The sequence below is a fragment of the Colias eurytheme genome, chromosome 17 (assembly GCF_061535395.1).
Source record: "Colias eurytheme isolate Ceu_HAF_F1 chromosome 17, ilColEury1 Martin Lab GWU primary, whole genome shotgun sequence".
NCBI classification, from domain to species: domain Eukaryota; kingdom Metazoa; phylum Arthropoda; class Insecta; order Lepidoptera; family Pieridae; genus Colias; species Colias eurytheme.
In genome coordinates, this window is record NC_142996.1 from 1,672,859 (window position 1) to 1,691,885 (window position 19,027).

Below are 19,027 nucleotides of genomic sequence, written 5' to 3' on the forward strand. Positions count from 1 at the left end.
AATACATATATTTTCTTACTCATAAAAAGTATCTAAAGCCTGGATAACTATTTCTACGTATAGCCTGCTTGCATTAACTACGTAAGAAAAAATAACAAAAAAACAATAAATTATAAATATTTATAACCTTAAAAAATATATGAAAACAACTTGTAAGCTTAAACTACTGGGTTGGAAGAAAAAATCGATTAAATCGACTGTAAAAAAACTCGCAAATATAATGTTATCTCTTTTCTACAGCTTAAGAGTGAGAGAGAGCGATATATCATCGTATTTCGAGTTGATTTGCAACTGTGATTTTTAATGCGATGTATTTAAAATACATAATTCTTTGATGCTATGTTAGCGTATAAAAATGCTTAAAAATCATACAAAATGCAAACTAATGAGTTGTTAATTACTCATAATATAAAAAATCACGTGTGCGCTCACTCTTTCAAAATATTAAATAAATCTCAATAAAAAATAATTTTGAATAAACAGCTCAAATAAAAAATCTCAAAAATAAAAAAAATGTACTTTTTTCCTAAATAAACCAAAAACACATTCACCATTTAACATTTGGAAGAATCATGGCAGTTAATTTGGCACTAGTTTAATCAAAATAGACTTAGCACTTTTGTGTGTGAGCAAACGTTGTGCAATCATATAAAAAAATGTTTATACATACATAGAAAATGTTACCTCCTAAAAGCTATTTGTACTAAAAAAACTAAGAGATTATTATCGGTTAGTTTAAAAAAATTACAATTCATTCCACATAGAATAAAAATAATTGCTTTGAATTTTTTTTAAAGTAAGTTTACATATGTATGGAACTTCATTCCATTGCTATTTCTTTAAAGTTTTTTTTTTAATTTCAATAATTTCTGTTAATGTTATTCGTCATGGGATTTTTTAAAGTGAAACTTTTATTACATCGTCTCAAACTTTTTGGTCTGTGTAGCGTATGTCGCGTGTATCGCGGCTGCCGAGTAGGTATCTATCTACTCGGCAGCCGACCGTCACACGACATGCGCTACACAAAGCAGTGTTCGGAACCGTTCGAACAGTTTCACTTTTACCGTGGTTTCATAAAACCACACAACATTTTTTTCATAAATTATGCCATATAAACCAAATCTAAATGATATAACGTTTAAAAACTTTTAAAATCTAAATATGTAACTGAATTTTTTAATTGAGGAACTATATACTTGTTATATATAATAACATGTTCGTTAAATTATATTGGATATTAGAAAGGCGACAGCAAAAATACATAATTGATTGTTTTGAGAAATTATTTGTTTTATTTTTCTAAATTTAGAATAGTTTATAGTTACAGAATAAGTATGTTTTTGGTAACTCGTATGAATCCATACTAATATTATAAATGCGAAAGTAACTCTGTCTGTCTGTCTGTTACTCAATCACGCCTAAACTACTGAACCAATTTGCATGTAATTTGGTATGGAGATATTTTTATACCCGAGAAAGGACATAGGCTACCTTTTATTGCGAAATATGTACCACGGGCGAAGCCGGGGCGGACCTCTAGTAATAAATAAATTGTTATTGATGTTACTCTTAAAATAATAGTTTGGTTCCCTTTTTTATTATATTCAATTCAATTTATGTTATTGTGTTACAAAATTTTAGAATATGTACCTACTAAGGGGAAAGCAAAAGTTTCCCCCCCCCCCCATTTTTGACTTTTTTTTCGATTTTTACATATATTTAAAGTATGCAGAGTTTAATTGTTCTAAGAATATAAAAGTGAGCACAGTGTGCGGTCCGAGACGTGCGTAGTAAGGCAAGAAGCCCTTCCATAGAGAGAGGACTCCTTCGTTGCGGAGTAAGTTTGTGACTACCGCCATCTGGCTTTGTCCTTTGGCGGCGTTTTGTATCCTGGAAATAAGAAAATCATGTTTATTTAGTTTTCATAATGTTAGTAGGTACAACATGTTTATTATATTTAATTTTTAAACTAATAAAATTTTTTTCAGACTGTTTACAGAAGATTTAGAATAGTTTTTATTTATATGAATCACCAAATATGCTGCTAAGTGTAAGACTAGAGAACGGCTCCGCCAATTCACCTTGTTTTTTAACGTTTTTGTTAAGGCACAAGAATGATTCTTATGGAGAGATAATATGAACAAGGGGCAATAGGGCAGGACAACGTTTGCTGGGGCAAATATTTGAGAATACATTAAAATAAAACTATTTTATCATTTTAAATCGAATAATACAGAACTTTTACGTCACCCTGCGTATAAAAGAAAAAAAAGACGGGTTGCACTCCGGGAGTGCCGGCAGAAGTGAAAACTTGATTATTAACGTTGAGCATGTTTGATATTTTGGAATGGTATCCCTCTCACGCTTTTTCGATCAGATCACGTGTCCTGACGCGAGTTTAAGATTTTATACCCAACGCCGCTAAAGAAGTTTTCACTTCAATAATAATACATTACCTAGTTTTAATAATATCGACGGGCATAGACGCGATGGTGGTGACCAAACCGGAGACCATGGACGCGCAGAAGTGTAGCGTTATACCGTCCGGTACGTAGCCAACAAACATTTCACGCGCCTGTAATTATAATTATTTATTATAAATATTATATACAGCAAGTACCTACGTATTTAAAGCAGTCTACACATGATTATGTCTAGAGAATGTAATACTTAATGCGAGTACAATAGAAGAAAAGAGTGCGTGCGTGTCAGTGTGTATTTGCGTGTGTGTGCATTCGAGCGTACGTGTGCGTGTTGTTATGAACCATGAGGGAATGAATTTATGTTTAAATATTTGAAATTTATTCGTTAGTTTCGCTTATATTCTTACATAATTTTTATACATATATCAACTTTATATTTAATCTTTTTTTGACTCCTTAAAATACTTTTTGACATCAATTTTAGATTTCATTCCGAATCCAAATAAAGTAGAGAAAACAAATTAAACTTACTCAAAATAACCTAACTCAAAATTGAGTACCAGTTTGAGTTCAAACTCACCTGTGAGTACGTGCTGAGTTGTGCTGCATTGACCACCATGGCACGACCAACTGTAGGGGTCGCTCCTCTCCATAGCTTGAGAACACCTTCTTCGCGAATTATCCTGTTTAAATTAAAATAATCTATAGTAATATTATAAAGCTGAAGAATTTGTTTTTTTGAACGCTAGCGCTAATCTCGGCAACTACTGGTCCGATTTGAAAAATTCTTTCGGTGTTAGATAGCCCATTTATCGAGGAAGGCTATCGGCTATATATCATCTCGCTAAGACCAACAGGTGCAGAGGACTGCGGGTAAAACCGCAGAGCACAGCTAGAACAATATATACACATACATAAAAAAATTGCTTTCTCATATGTGTGTGAGCGTGTGCGTGTTGTGTTTACATTAAAACCAACATAAAATATTATTTTAAAAAGTGCATAGTTATTTATAGGAGATGGTATCTTGCGTTCTTAAATATAACTTGGTTGTTAGTTAACTGCAGTAGTGATTTCTATTGTTACATCAAACTGTTCGTACTTTCACCTTTTTTTATTAAAGGCAGTCACCTAAATAAAAGTAAGGTTTGGAAAGTGTTCTACGAAAAAAAAAAACATCTGGTATTGTATAAAAACATTGAGTTAACATTTATTTCTTTAATTTTAATCATATACCTACTTATCATTTCCTTCTAATAACATTATAAATGCGAAAGTTTGTGAGGATGGATGTATGTGTATGTGTAGGTGTGTATGTTTGTTACTCTTTCACGCAAATACTACTGAACCGATTACAATGAAATTTAGCACACATATAGAGGGTAACTTGGATTAACACATAGGATAGATTTTATCCCGGAAATTTTACGGGAACGGGAACTATGCGGGCTTTTCTTTGAAAACGCGGGCGAAGCCGCGTGCGGAAAGGTAGTAACATAATATATTCATAATTGTAAACTAAGAATAAATTTTTAACGCGTGGAATATTTAAATAATAATCCACTATAAGTACATAATAACTTCTTATTTAATAAATAGTCTATTAATAGTTGTTTTCTTCCGCACAATCAGCTGTCATGCGATTATAACTGTCACGTCAGCGAAAATTCAAAATGGCGCTCTACTTACAGAGGTGAAATAAACACTTATACGGTGAAATTAAATTTACTAAACACTTAGTAATTCAGATTATCTGTAAATTTTGCTGAAGTGGTGACCAATTTGGTACTATTATAATATTAAATTTGTATTTTTTTTTGTAATAATGCTTATTTTTTCCACGTGAAGGTGGTAGTCATTAATTCATTTGGTATTTAACTACAGCATTTTACTTTGTATAATGTTAATTACCTTAATAACGCATCCATAACATTTTTGTAGTTTCTTCGTTGTTCCGCGGGCAGCCTTCCGTCAGCTGTCATACGAATTAGCGCCACCTGTAATCATTTATTAACATAATAATCACCTGCTGTGAATCAAGGATTTCTATATCTAAGATGATATTCTGACCTGTATAACTGTAAAGTTTCATCCAAATCTGTGCAGTAGTTTTTTCGTGAAAGAGTAACAAATATACATACATCCATCCACAAACTTACGCATTATTACGCAGATTATACAATAAAATTAATGTAAAAAAAAATAGTCAGTACCCCAATGTATATGTTTCGAAAAGGGTCTTTGTATAGTACATATTATACAAGTTTTATATAACTTACAACAGACTAAAAACGACATCTCAAGTCGGTTTAGTATTCCCTTCACCGACCCTCTTTACACGGGTGCTGTTTAACCTTAAATATTTATCTATTGAGCAGTATATTAAAAACAGCACGTGCAATTATAAATAGCCAAACAAACAAACTATTTTTACAACAAAACATCGCTATGGTAACGCAGAACACTTGACGAATGGCACAATGACCTGATATTTGAAGCTTGGCCAAAACTTCGCCGGAAATAAACACACCTTTGAAATCAAGTTCAAAGTCGTTTATGTAATCTTGCAGGAGATAAGAAACACTTGAAAATTGGAAGATAAAGGACTGCTTAGATGTGATGTGAAATCTCCTTATCAGTACTTAGTATTTAATTTTATTTAAAAAAAATTAATCCGCCTTCAGATCTGGAGATAATTTAAATGCAAATGAAAGGCTCTAGCTTTCAAATTAAAAAAGAAAAATCGCAATCTGTTCGGCCAGTCGAAAGTTCTGAGATAGCAAACCCAAAAAATTAATTCGTATTGAGAAATTTCTCCTTTTTCAAGTCGGTTGAAAACAAAGTCGCTTCTTGCTATTAGCCTGTCCCTATGCATTCTTAGATTTTTAAACTACTCAATAGATTATGATGGGGGGTGATTTTGGAGGAAGGTATATTATTGTTAAGATTTATACACATTCATAGTTATGTCACAGGAATTATTTAGGTATTTTTTTGCAATTAAAGTTGAAGTTGGTAAGAATAGTACTATAGACAAAGGATAACATATTTCCTAATTGAATTTTCTTTTACACAAATTGTCATCCCTTCCAGTCCCCTGCCCCACAATGAACGGAAACTGTGGCCTCACCTCAGCAGGAGTCCCCACGAAGGCTCCTATAGACCCTGCCGCGATACCGAGCGCCGTTTTCATGGCGAAGCCCGGCGCTTCGCCCCCGTGCTTTCTGAAATACAATTATAAGCAAATTGGTCATTTCATAATTAATTTGCGTTGTAAAAAAGTTTATTAGACGCCATATTCCCGTTGCCAACTTATAAAATAAGAAGTTGGTACATGTATGTGGCTATAAAAAAAATCTGTGGCTTGATTTATTATTTCTCATTATAATTGTCTTATTTATAGTAAGTATTCAATGCGGGTAATTTATGAAGCTTATGATGTGACTGCAAGTAATATAAAATTTCCACAAAAATTCATACATACATTCATAGTCATAAAGATTGACGTAGGTTTTTATTTGAGTAGATTAAGGGTTTTGTAGCGTCAGATATTAAGTTTATAGTTCCTTATTAGTAAATCAGGGTAATTATAATCTTTAACGTCACAGCACTATCACCAGAGCAACATAGTTGTGATAGTGATGTAAAACGGTAAAAGATAACTCATGAATGTTGAATTAATTGATCGATAACTATACAGACGATTTATCACAATTTATATGATGATGAAGTATATGGCATAAAAACTATTTTATAAATATTTATTTACTAACAATATAACCTTGATGTATACCACTTTTTATTAATGATATATTCGTTATTATATTATATGAAATAATATCTGCAGTTGACAACCCTGCACTCTTATGACGTCACATATTTACTAAGCCATATCATAAAATGAATGATGGGCTCAAGACATAAACAAAACTATTTTCGTACAGAATTTTGCTTATCCGACTCTACCGACCGATTCGACCGACTATTTTACACATTGCATTTTTGCATCTAATATCATTCGTGGACACGTAATAGAAATTTTTGCTTTGAAATGTTTTTGGCACGGTTAGAACAACATTTTGTTGTTTCCATGAAGCCGAAGTGAAACACCTACCTAAGTCCATCGTGGTAGCATTCCTATAAAGTTGCATAATTACTAACAAATCGAGAAATTTGTAGGTATTATCGGTAATTCATCAGGAAGGCAAGGGATCAACATTTACTAAAACGGCAGAATTTATTGCTATTTTTGCGGTCGGTCGGTTTGTGGTTACCTCACTATTTAGATGTTTGTGGTATAATATAACTACATTGAAGTAAAAATTTTATAGCACTTGCTCCGACGCGAGTGTAAGTCCTAAACGTCCTCAGTAGTCTAGTTTTATCCATTTCATATTAAATTCGTAATGGCGTCAATTTTTTAGGACTACTCTACTTTTTATACATTTTTTTTAAATTGCTCCTTTATAGATTTGGACATTTGTGATAGTAATTAAGTTTATGTTCTCTCTATCGAATACGATATTTCTCAGTTACATAATTGATACCATGGTTAACTTATTGATGTAATATTTACATCATAGTACAACTATGGAATTGTAGCACGTCCATATTGACATTCGACCTGGTGATACGCATTGTATGATAACGTTAACATTGTTTATTCATCGACATCGATATGCTCATAATATTTGGACATATTAGTATACGTTAACATAGATACATTCAACCTTGAATTTCAGCCTAGATAATACAATCTGGTCTGAAAAGTCCGTAGGTAAAGTACCTGTATATCCAAAGGTCTATCCATCGTTAAGTTTTATCAATCTTTGATAAAATATAAAAATCTGATCGACCGTTTTGATGGCTAAACAGTAAACACTTAAGACAGTCAATTATTATATTATTTTATAATAATATTTTATACTTACCTAACTCAAATACATAATATAAGAATTGATTTTTTTTTTATGCTACGTAGCTTTTTGTTGTCTTCATTATTTCTCCTCTTTCATACTTTTCACTTATAGTACTAGTTATATTTGATTCTTAGATATCTCGATTGGTCAAACATATTACGGGTTCCCGGAGGTCTAAAAGTTAGTCCTTCGTTCGAATTAGTCTCTATCTAATCTAATCTCTATAGATTGCATATAGCCCTAATTATTATACTTTCTTCTAACACTAAAATAACTACTAATTTCTAGTACTTCTAACCTACCTTTACAACTTAATTGAGCTGATTACCTTCTGCCCTGGTTGCCTGGAAGAGATCACTTCTAATTGATAAGGCCGCCAAATACACTAAACTGCTCCTTGCTTTTATTTTTGTATGTTCTAGTATGTAAGTCTGTTTAGTTGTATTAAAGAGTAAAATAAATAAATAAATAAAATGGAAAAGATTTCATGTAAAATAACATAGAGTACGTATATGGTTATATCCTTGTACTTTGTTAGCAGTTAACATGAACGTGACTATTCATTTAGTCAATTGACAATTCTATTGTTAGCTCGATAAATATTACAATACAGTATTTAGATAGTATTTGATACTTGCTAAGTATAATATGTACATTTTACTAACGACACAGATGCCTATCCCTACTTATAGTGTAAATGGGAATATATTATACTGTATGCGAAGCAGTTGAACGGATTTTCGTGAATTTTAGAATACCGATAAAAACTTGGTTGAAATATGATCGCAATTTGTATGGAAATTGCAAGTCAAGCCTGTCGGCTTAGCTAGCTAGCTGTCGCTAATCTATTGAAAATGTACTAAAATTTAAAGGTTTCTTTCGATTTCTATTCTTTAAAAATTTATCATGTAATAAAGCATTTGAACGCTATAAAGTAATATAAAGTTAATAAATTAATTTTAACCCATCTTCATAAAAGTAAAATAAATTATTATTTATCTTTTACGAAATTCAAATTTATTTTATACTATGTATTATGTAAAAAGGCCAAGGCAATTTATATTTCTTCGCGTAGTTTCCCCGTGACCACGCTTGAATGTGTTAACACGATAAATCCGTTAATATCTTTAAATTCTAAATGTATAATACTCGCGTAAAATCAACTAGAGAATACAATGTGATGCAATTTAACTATAATCAGTACATGCATCATAGAGTTATAATTATGATAACATAAATTTTATCTAAATTTTTATACTAAACTTGGATTAAAAATTCTTCTTTTATCTTTTATATTGATGGTCTTCAATCTATTATGTTTCAGCACATACAGAAAAACAAATCTCCCTTATAACATAGCTATAAGCATATAAGCTGTGCCCCACAGTTTTACCCGCACTGCTCAGCTCTTATTAGTCTTCCCACGAGTATACATATATTATAGCCTATAGCCTTCCTCTATAAATGGGCTGTCTAACATCAAATATTTTTTTTAAGCCAACCCATAATTCATGATTTAGCGCGTTCAACCAAACAAACTCTTTACAATCTTTATTATAAAGGGATTCGGCAGATGAGTTTCTGAACGTAAAAGCCGAGAAGGGCTCAAACAATACCACTAATTTTAACGTTTTTACTAAGGCACATTAAAGGTTCTTATAGAGAAAAAACGGGCAATCAAACAGAACAGCATCTGATGGGACTAACTAATATTAGTATAAACATAAATTACTCACTCTTTATAAGAATCAAATAGCCAACTATATACACCAAGGCGAGTGGTAGTATATGTAGCCTGTCGTAGGAGACCCGCCGAGAGCCCTGCGTATAGGGCCACAAAGCCCTCTCTCGCTACAATCTCACCGGCCACAGTGAACGATGATCGACCGCCACCGCTCAATTGCATTCGAGTTTTGATCAAATCCAAAGGCTGCACTACACAGGTTGCGGCCATACTGTAAAATAATTACATATATGAACTAGGATTTACAAACTTAATAATGATTTTAAACATGTTTAAATTGTAAAAACCATTAAATCCTCCTGAAAAGGAGTAGGAATATTTTGATGTTTAGGAGTTCAGTGACAAATACATGCACAGAAGTAGTACATTATCTTCCTCATATTATAAATGCATATGATTTGTAGAATACATATTATAATGTTCCTTTTTCACGGGAGAACCGCTAAATGGATTTTGATAATACTTAGCAGAGATATATCATATTATGACCAGCTCATCTACCATTCAGCATGTATTCATTCATATATCATTCAGCCTTTCTTTAGTAGTATGTGGTCAAAATAATGTCACTTCTAGCTGTCTGTCTATGTATGTTTAGATCTTTACAACTATTTAGTGGTTTTTGATGTATTTTTTTTATAGATATACTGACTCTCAAGGAATATTTTAGTGTATAGTTTGGTCAGTTCAATCAGCTGCTTAATGAGGAGCCTACCCTATTTAATATTATCTTCTTTTAATAATCTTCAATTACAATAAATCAAATTGTGAAATGTAAAACAAGTGATAACTGCGTTAAAAACAACCGACTTCAAACTTGCATTTGCAACATTTACAAATACAGACAAAAATGCTCATAAAATAAAAACTACTGGGCCTATCCGAATAAAATTTTTATGGGACCAATTCGATACCATCCCGCATAGAACAAAAAAAGAATCACGTAAATCGGTTCAGAAACCTCGGAGTAATAGGTGTACATACATAAAAAAAAAAACATACCGGCCGAATTGATAACCTCCTCCTTTTTTTTTTGAAGTCGGTTAAAAATCATCAATGTTAATAGCGAAATGCATTTAGTATACGTTATATAATCGTTCTTTCAACATAATAATAAAAATTTGAAGGTCAACCACATCAAATTCATATTTATAATTAGATATGCCCAAAATTTTAATTAAAATTATGTTCGATAAATAAATAGTTTTGTCAGTATCAATAATATGTTCAAGGAATTTCCATTTTATATTATGCTAATTGTGAAAATACACAGTATCCTTAAATAAATATACAAACCCTGCAAAACCACCAAAGGCGAATTTCAATCCATTTGGAATATATCGCTCTTTTACAGGTGCTGCAACTGTTTGAGTTTGAGCCATTATTGTTGGTTAATTTCTTATTTACTGTTTAGTTAAAAAACACCATCAATGTTATATTAACACTCGTTCAACGAGGTTATTCAGGAGTGAATCGACTACCTAACAAGTAACAAGATAAAATACAATAGTAATAAAATACATGTCAATTGTCATTTTGAAAGATGAGTTGACTTCGAGTTGACAGGATGGTATATTTTGACAGTTACATTTCAGTTTATTAATTGAAAAATTCTTGTAAAATAAACTGATTTAAACATACCTCAAACAATATATTAAATAACTAATAATCAATTTAACTATTGTATTATACATGGAACTATAGTCATACTGGAACCCAAACTCCTAAGAATAAATAAAAAACTGATAGAATGACCGCAAGTAACCCCTGTTTACCCCATAGGGTAGCCAGCGTGATTGTAAATTTTTCCCCTATTGACGTGCATTAAAAAATCGACTGTCAGTAATATAGGTAAACCAGAATCTGATGGCAATTAGGGAAATCAAAATTTTGAGTGTGCAACCCTAGGGAAAATGGACTGAACGATCTTGATACTGCTTATTTTTTATTTTGTCCTCAATATCATTAGTCACATTACATAAGTGGACAATACTATACTTAATAATGAGACATCCACTTAATATTATGTAGGTACATACTTACATATGTATAATATACATATTAAGTACTTTTATTACAGGTAATACATATTATTATTTACACATACCTATATTTTGTATATTCATTATCAGTATTCCATGCATGGAACTATAGTCATACTGGAACCCAAACTCCTAAGAATAAATAAAAAACTGATAGAATGACCGCAAGTAACCCCTGTTTACCCCATAGGGTAGCCAGCGTGATTGTAAATTTTTCCCCTATTGACGTGCATTAAAAAATCGACTGTCAGTAATAATAGTCTATATGACATTAATCATTAATAAAATCCGCTAAAAAAATGAAATTTAAACGAGATTCATGCAGGTTTGCTTTTCCATTGAAATAACAAAGGTTTACAACTTTTAAAATGGACTGCTTATCGAACACGCTCATAATTTTTTTCCCATATTTTGAATTATGTTATGAAAATCGTTGCGCGGCAGCCCCAATTCTAGGTGTCAAATAATGTTTACTGCAAAATGGCGGATGTTTATGTTCATTTCGTGAGTTTGTTCTTGTATTTTGGAATTATTCTGAGCCAAAATTAATAGAAATGGTTGTAAATATATTGTGCGCGGTTGCAAAAGTGAATGGCATCCAGGATGTGATATTATATTTCATTCGTAAGTACAAAAAACCATGCATAAACTACGCTTCATGTAAAATTGTAGTTTAGTAATATTTCTACTTTAATTGTTGTTAAATCTGGAATAATAGATCGAAGTTGTGATTATAATGTTAATTTTGATTAGGTTTTTTCCATTTAACATCGTTATTTGCTTATTATTAAATGTTTCATGATTGTAATAAATATTAGACTAGGGTGTCCATACTTTATAAAATTGTGTACATATATTTCGGTATGGTATTTTATATGAGGAGAAGTCTTTCTCCACTTGAGTTACTTCAATTGGCGTGAAAGTTAATGGTATAAAAACGTTGTTTACTACTTTTATATAATGATATATTGTAAAATCAAAAACTCAAAGTACATACATATATGGTACCTACTGAAATAGAAGCACAAGACAACAGCACAAATTTTGTGTTATCTGTATCTAAATGACATTTTTTTTTTTATATTTTGCAAATAATCTTCTTTTCTCTTTACAGGTTTCCGTCCAATCTAGCGGAACGTAATACATGGCTAAATATAGTAGAATTAAAAATATCCTGTTTTGAAAAAGTGAAGATATGCAACATTCATTTTAAACCCGCACTTGGCCAGTGTGGTGGATGTGGCTGTAACCTCATAGGAGGCCATGTCCCAGCAGTGGGAACGTAATATATACGTTACGGGAAATAAAATGTATGGGAGGGTTTAAAGTTACATTTTTAGATATTTCTTGTTATATTTAAAAAAAGTTATTATTGTTATTTTACTCATTAGGTAAAGTATCATATCAGTATCATATCGATATCAGTTTAAAGTTTTTTGATACCTGCAATAGTTACGGAATAATCACCTGTGCACACTTAACGATTACACCCTGAATATATTATATTTTGTTTTTTATTGTATGATAGGGAAGCGCTAGACCACGATCTCATATTTCAAGTACTCTTAAAACTATTTAAATACTTAAGGGTATGGAATGATAAAAATATTTTCAGTGAACCGATTTCGTTACTTTTTATTGTTATTATCTTATAATTTGCAAATTTGTAAAGGCAGTTGGCATTGTAATGATAAATAAATATTATAAAAACACATTGATATTTTACTTCATTAATTCCTCAAATGAATGGACGTAACGCCAAATTATACAGCAAAATGTTGTCATAATTTATAGCGGTCCTGTGTTCTGAAGATGCAAGACGGAAGACGCAAACATGAAAAAGCGCTGAAAGGAACATTACAATTTTCCAATGTTAAATACTTGAACATCTATTTTTTATCTATTTGCAAAAATTCTACAGTAACTATATTAGAATAATAAATGCAATTACGTAATTTATTTCCGCCGTAAATCATCAACCATCAATCAATCAATAAATATAAAACTCTCCCGTTACTTAGTGACTGACAGACAACGCACAGCCTAAAATCACTGGACCTAAAGACATGAAATTTGGCACACTCTGTATATCTAGAGTATCCTAAAGGTGCACTTAGAAAGGCTATTCCGAAATCCCCACGGGATAAATGGGATTTTATGTTTTATGACTTCAACGAGGACGAAGTCGCGGGCAAAATCTAGTATTATAGTAAAATTTTAATACGAATAAAATTGATGTATCCGTTATTTTTTTCCTTAATATCCTGAATTTTTTACATTTATACTCACCCCACGGAAATATAGACATACTATATATATTATGACTCACCGTAACTAGAAAGAGACGGAGGGGAAACGATAAGATTCAAGGTCAAATTTTTTGACTTTACTTTTTCTTAGGGAGTGTGGGTTCCATACGTAGTATATATAGTTCCATGATTCCATGTGAAAATTTATTTATTTATTTATTTATTTATAATACTTCATTGTACAAACATGAAAGGACAAAGCAGAAAAAAAAAGAACAAAATTACAAAGGCATCATTTGTACAAAAGGCGGCCTTATTGCTGAACAGCAATCTCTACCAGGCAACCTGGTAGGAAAGGAAATGTAAGAAGGTCGTGGGATAGCGCAAAATAAATTACTATAATTACAATTACATATAACAATACATTGCAAATAATGTAAAATAGACACATTTACACACATATTTATATAAACTAAATATTGCATAATATACTTCAAAAATATGTAGGTACATATACTAAAATACATACATAAAATATTACTAAAATACATATTGTACATACACATACATAATATTAAATACATACTAAACATACACATACATATTACAAAATACATACTATACACAAGCCATAGTACACAGATGATAAGACATTCAAAGACAATGGTTACAGTTACAGATGTCAGCAAGCAGAAACAGAAAGGTAGGGAAAAAGCTACAGTAAGGAAAGGTAGTGATCTTTTAATAGTGATTTAAAAGAGGAGAGCGTTTTAGCGCGTCTAACACTCTCAGGTAAAGCGTTCCAAAGTTGGATAGCACGAACAGTAAAAGAGTTGTTGAAAAAATTGGAATGGTGGATAGGAGTGCATAGTAATAACAGGTTGGAAGAACGAAGAGAGAGGGAATTGCTAGAGCTTAAATACTCAAAGTTGTCCTTTAAGTATTGCGGTGACTTAGGGCTAAATAGAATAGTGTACAGAAGATGCAGCAAATGAGTATCCCGGCGTTGGCGGATGGGGAGCCACTTTAATCTTTTCCTAAACTCAGAGACATGGTCAAATTTACGTAGTCCAAATATAAATCTGACACAGAAATTTTGAAGCTTCTCAAGGGTGTCCAGCTGATATTCACGAATATCAGGATAGCAGGAGTCAGAAAAATCAAGGAGTGGAAGGAGGAGGGATTGAGCTAACGCAGTTTTGGTTGAGATAGGAAGAAAGTTGCGTAAGCGCCGTAAGGAAAAAGCAGAAGAAAAAACCCTTTTTTTCACTTGTTTAATTTGCTCATCCCAGGAGAAAGTTTGGTCAAGAGTCAGGCCAAGATTTTTAACCTGCGTGCTGTACGGGATAAGTACACCATCAACGATGACGTTCGGAAAATTGGTCCAGTCGATTTTCGAGATTAATTGCCTACTTCCGAATATAATAGCCTGGGTTTTGAGAGGATTAACTGTTAAACCATGATTTTTGCTCCATCTGACAATTGCTGCAAGATCAGCGTTTACTTGGAAAATCGCTTCAGGAAGTTCAAGGAGTGAGGCGTGGTTATACAATTGAAAATCGTCTGCATACATATGGTAAGGTGACACAATGGAATTGGAAATGGAATTTATAAATATGGAAAAAAGGAGGGGAGACAAAACGCCACCTTGAGGAACACCAGCGGACACATTGCACCAAGTTGAGGAAAGTTCCTCAATTAGTACACGCTGACGACGTCCCTGTAAGTAGCTCCGTACCCAGTCAGCAGCCGAGAGAGATAAGTTAAGAGAGCGTAAAACAGCTAGCAGTACATCATGATCTACGCTATTGAATGCATTACTGAAGTCAATAAGCGTAAGTATGGTGAGCTTTTTGCTGTCGAAACCTCGGCGGATGTCGTCAGTAATTTTAATTAAGGCAGTGGTCGTGCTGTGCCCTGGTCGAAAACCAGACTGGAAAGGATTTAGGAGTTGGTTATGATTTAGGAAAATGCTTAGTTGTTCTTGAACCAACCGTTCAAGAACCTTGGATAGGAAAGGCAGGATAGCAATAGGGCGGAAATCAGATGGGGTCGCAGGATTCGGTTTTTTAGGAAGAGGAAGAATATGAGCATTTTTCCAATCACTAGGAAATTTTCCTGAAGTAATTGAAAAATTAAGGATATGGGTAATGATAGGATTAATGATGGGAAGGATTGGAATGATCATGCTTCGACCAACACAGTCACTACCAACAGCCTTCGAGGTAATTGACAACACGCTCTTCTTAACGCTACACTCAGAGAACCGACGGAATACGAAAGGAGGCGTTGTAGGGAGGGGTAAGGTATTAAGATGGGTTAAGGTGTTGGATTTTAAGTTAGGAAGGAAATCAGAAGTGGGATTGGAGAAGTGGGAAATAAGGTCGTTGACATGGACTGTACTAGGATAGGAAATGAGCGGGGATTTACCAAGACCAAGGGATCTAAGGAATTTCCACATTTTCGACGGGTCACCGTTGTCAATGGATTTGGAAAAGTGCTGACGTTGTGCATCCCTACATAAAGTATTGCAGCGATTTCGAATTATATTAAATTTTTCCCGATTGGTATCCGAGTTAGACAATTTTAATTTAGACTTTGCTCGCGCCTTCTTTCTTAACAGTTTTTTTAGATCATCTGTCATCCATGGAGCTGGTAAGTGCTTTAACTTAACAGGACGGAGCGGGGCATGCGCATCGTAAAGTTGAATAATCAGAGAATTAAAAAGAGACACTTTCTCATCGATATTATCGGCTGAAAAAATACCCGACCAATCAGTCTTACTTGCGTCTTCAGAAAGGCGCTCTGTGTTTATTTTAGCAAAATTACGATGCATGGCAATTTTTGGTTTTAACTTAGGGGGTTTTAAATTATACGAAAGGAAAATAAGGTCGTGTGAGGAAAACATGTCGGCCGAACACTGACCATGCTCGGTGACATGCTCTGGAGAGGAAACAATGACAAGATCGAGGAGAGATGGAATACAGTTAGGAGCGGTATGGGTAGCTTGTGAAGGAAGGATTTTCAGATTGAAAGAATCTACAATGGATGAAAGCCTTTTGCTGCGATGGTCACCCTTGAGTAAGCAAGTGTTAAAGTCTCCCAAAAAGATAATATGCTTATAAAGTGGTGAAAAGGATTCAAGGATGTGATCGAAGGACGGGAAATAATTAACTGTAAGGTTGGGGGAATAGAAGACACCAAGAAGGATTTTAGTATTCGAGGAAGTAATTTCGATAAGAAGATGTTCGGCCGCATCGCCAGGTGGGGGCTGAGGAGATAAACTAATAATGGAATAAGAAATTTGAGACCGCAAATATATAGCCACCCCGCCGCCTGCTCGGCCGATGCGATCATTTCTAATCAAATTAAATCCAGGAAGACTATACGAAGAGGAAGGGAGACAGGGTTTTAGCCAGGACTCAGAAACTAAAATTGCGTGAACAGGGTTGGAGTCGAAAGTAGCTAGGAGATCGGGATAGTGTGCCGGAATACTCTGCGCATTAATATGTACAATATTTAAGGTATTCTTAGCATTAGAAAAAAGGGAAGAAATGCAAGGAGTAGGAGAACAGGTTGTACTATGGAAGCTGTCATCTTCTGAGAAATCATTGCTTGAATTTAGGGAAATGAAACTTTCATTCTCTGTACTACAATTTAAATTCATAAATAATAAAATATAATATAATGTATACTACGTATATATATTTAAATAACTAATAATAAGCAAATAAAAATATAATAAAAAATCTAACTCTCAAACATAACCTTTACCACCAGTTACATTCATATAAAATATAAAATAAAAATTACAACAAAAGCTAAAACAATTACTGTCTGTGCGAATTCAAATATGCTAGTATCCACGCAACTGATAATATTATAAAAGTGAAGTTTGACATTAAATATTAATTGACAAATGACAATAGCCAAAGTGCTGTTTACAATAATAAATTTACAATCGGGTATCTAGCATTTAAATGTAAGGGTAGTAATATTATTATGTATTAACTATAACAAAAGTAGGTACATAACAAGATAAGAATATACTAATTACTAAAATACAACCAAAAGCTCATATATGAAAATATAAAGAAGCATAGCAAATTAAGGGAAGAGATATTAACATAGTGAGAACTCCAAGAAACTGAATTAAATAGCTAAATCATTTCTGGGCAAGATATACAATAGAAATAAACATGCATTGAATGCTTACTTAACTTTGCCGAACCTCTTGGGCCTTACATTTGAAACCGGCTTCGATTGATTGGCTTGTGGCAAATTTGTGGCTGTTGAAGCTGAACCCCCGGCAGCTGAAGGAATGGTTTCAAGATCTGCCATTGTTGTGATCTTATGTCTTGAGCCATCTGGAGCTTGAACAATGATGTAACCATCTTTGGACCAACAATTGGCTACACCGAAGCGGGTTCTTGCAGAGATGAAAACATCATGTCTTTCCTTAATAAGAAATTCTGACAGTGTGTATCCAGTGCCCTTCAGAGAGGTCTTTGAAAACCAAATGGTGTCTCTTAAAGCAACATCTTTAAATTTAATAATAATGGGCCTGGGCTTATCAGACTTCATTGAACCCAAACGATGACACCGGGAAATAGCTTCCTGATTAAACTGAGATACTTTTAAGTTATCCACCACTACTTTGGCAACTAAATTCGCAGGATTTTCTTTTGAGGTTTCTGGTATTCCATGTAATAACAACATTTTCCTCCGACTTCTTATCTCCCATTTGATATACTCATTTGAGAGGAACTCAATTTGCAATTGCAAAGTATGCAGAGAAGATACAACAAAAGAGCGGAAGGTGTTAAACTCCGCTGCTAATTTTGAAGTGGGGCTGGTAGAAGCAGGTTGGGAATTGTTGGTGTTATTAACATTGTGCAGGTCACGCTGGAATTCAGCCATTTTAGCATTGAACATCGCTGCCATGTCTGTCATAGATTGTTTGACAGATTCCATTGTGTGGTTCCAAAAGTGAAGTAATAGTTCTAGTGTGTAATTGTTGGATATTAATATATGGAGATTTAACTGGTAGGTGAAGGTGCAAAATTAACACATACAGGTAAATTAAAACTATGTGTTTGTATGTAAAATTGAATTTTAAATATAACAGCTTACTAAAAAACGTGTGTCTCTTTTTGCTCCTACCCTCGAAGAAAAAACTATCGATATAATGATAATTTAAATCAAAACTAGACTGCTTATAATTTTTTATAAAATAAAATAAAAATAAAATAAAACTATGTTTATTTTCGTAACTAAGTATTAACAGATACACACATTATAAAATTGACTTGGACAGCTTGGACTTGACGAATAGCCGTATTGGAAACTCCTGTAATAAGTTTTCATAAAATTATATTCTAATCAACAAACACTATTATAGTTACCTAATAAATTATATACTAAAACCTTTCTCTTGAATCACTCTATTTATTAAAAAAACCGCATCAAAATCCGTCGCGTAGTTTTAAAGATTTAAGCATACAAAGGGACATAGGGACAGAGAAAGCGACTTTGTTTTATACTATGTAGTGATATGATTCTTGTCTGTTATTTTTAAGTGCTATTAAAATGATATATTATCTCTTTTACCATATTCCATTTCATAATTATTACATGGCATTCATTTCTC

At 33.0% G+C, this 19,027-nt stretch overlaps 2 protein-coding genes and 1 long non-coding RNA gene across 3 annotated transcripts; 1 reads left to right on the forward strand and 2 right to left on the reverse strand.

Annotated features, from left to right (window-relative positions):
* Positions 1–1,546: 1,546 nt before the first annotated feature.
* Positions 1,547–10,559, reverse strand: LOC149901010 (mitochondrial 2-oxoglutarate/malate carrier protein). The gene is made up of 7 exons (XM_090111532.1): positions 10,383–10,559; positions 9,079–9,297; positions 5,554–5,647; positions 4,335–4,420; positions 3,004–3,106; positions 2,457–2,575; positions 1,547–1,890 (listed from the first exon to the last, which is right to left on the reverse strand). Exons 1-7 carry the CDS (start codon positions 10,466–10,468, stop codon positions 1,710–1,712), a joined length of 888 nt encoding a protein of 295 aa, XP_089967658.1. The 5' UTR covers positions 10,469–10,559; the 3' UTR covers positions 1,547–1,709.
* An 837-nt stretch (positions 10,560–11,396) lies between these two features.
* Positions 11,397–12,840, forward strand: LOC149901011 (uncharacterized). The gene is made up of 2 exons (XR_016457669.1): positions 11,397–11,752; positions 12,243–12,840. It is a non-coding gene; the product is annotated as an uncharacterized LOC149901011 (long non-coding RNA).
* A 4,749-nt stretch (positions 12,841–17,589) lies between these two features.
* Positions 17,590–18,403, reverse strand: LOC149901012 (uncharacterized). Its single transcript, XM_090111989.1, has one exon. The coding sequence runs from the start codon at positions 18,349–18,351 to the stop codon at positions 17,590–17,592; it is 762 nt and encodes a 253-aa protein (XP_089968115.1). The 5' UTR covers positions 18,352–18,403.
* Positions 18,404–19,027: the final 624 nt, after the last annotated feature.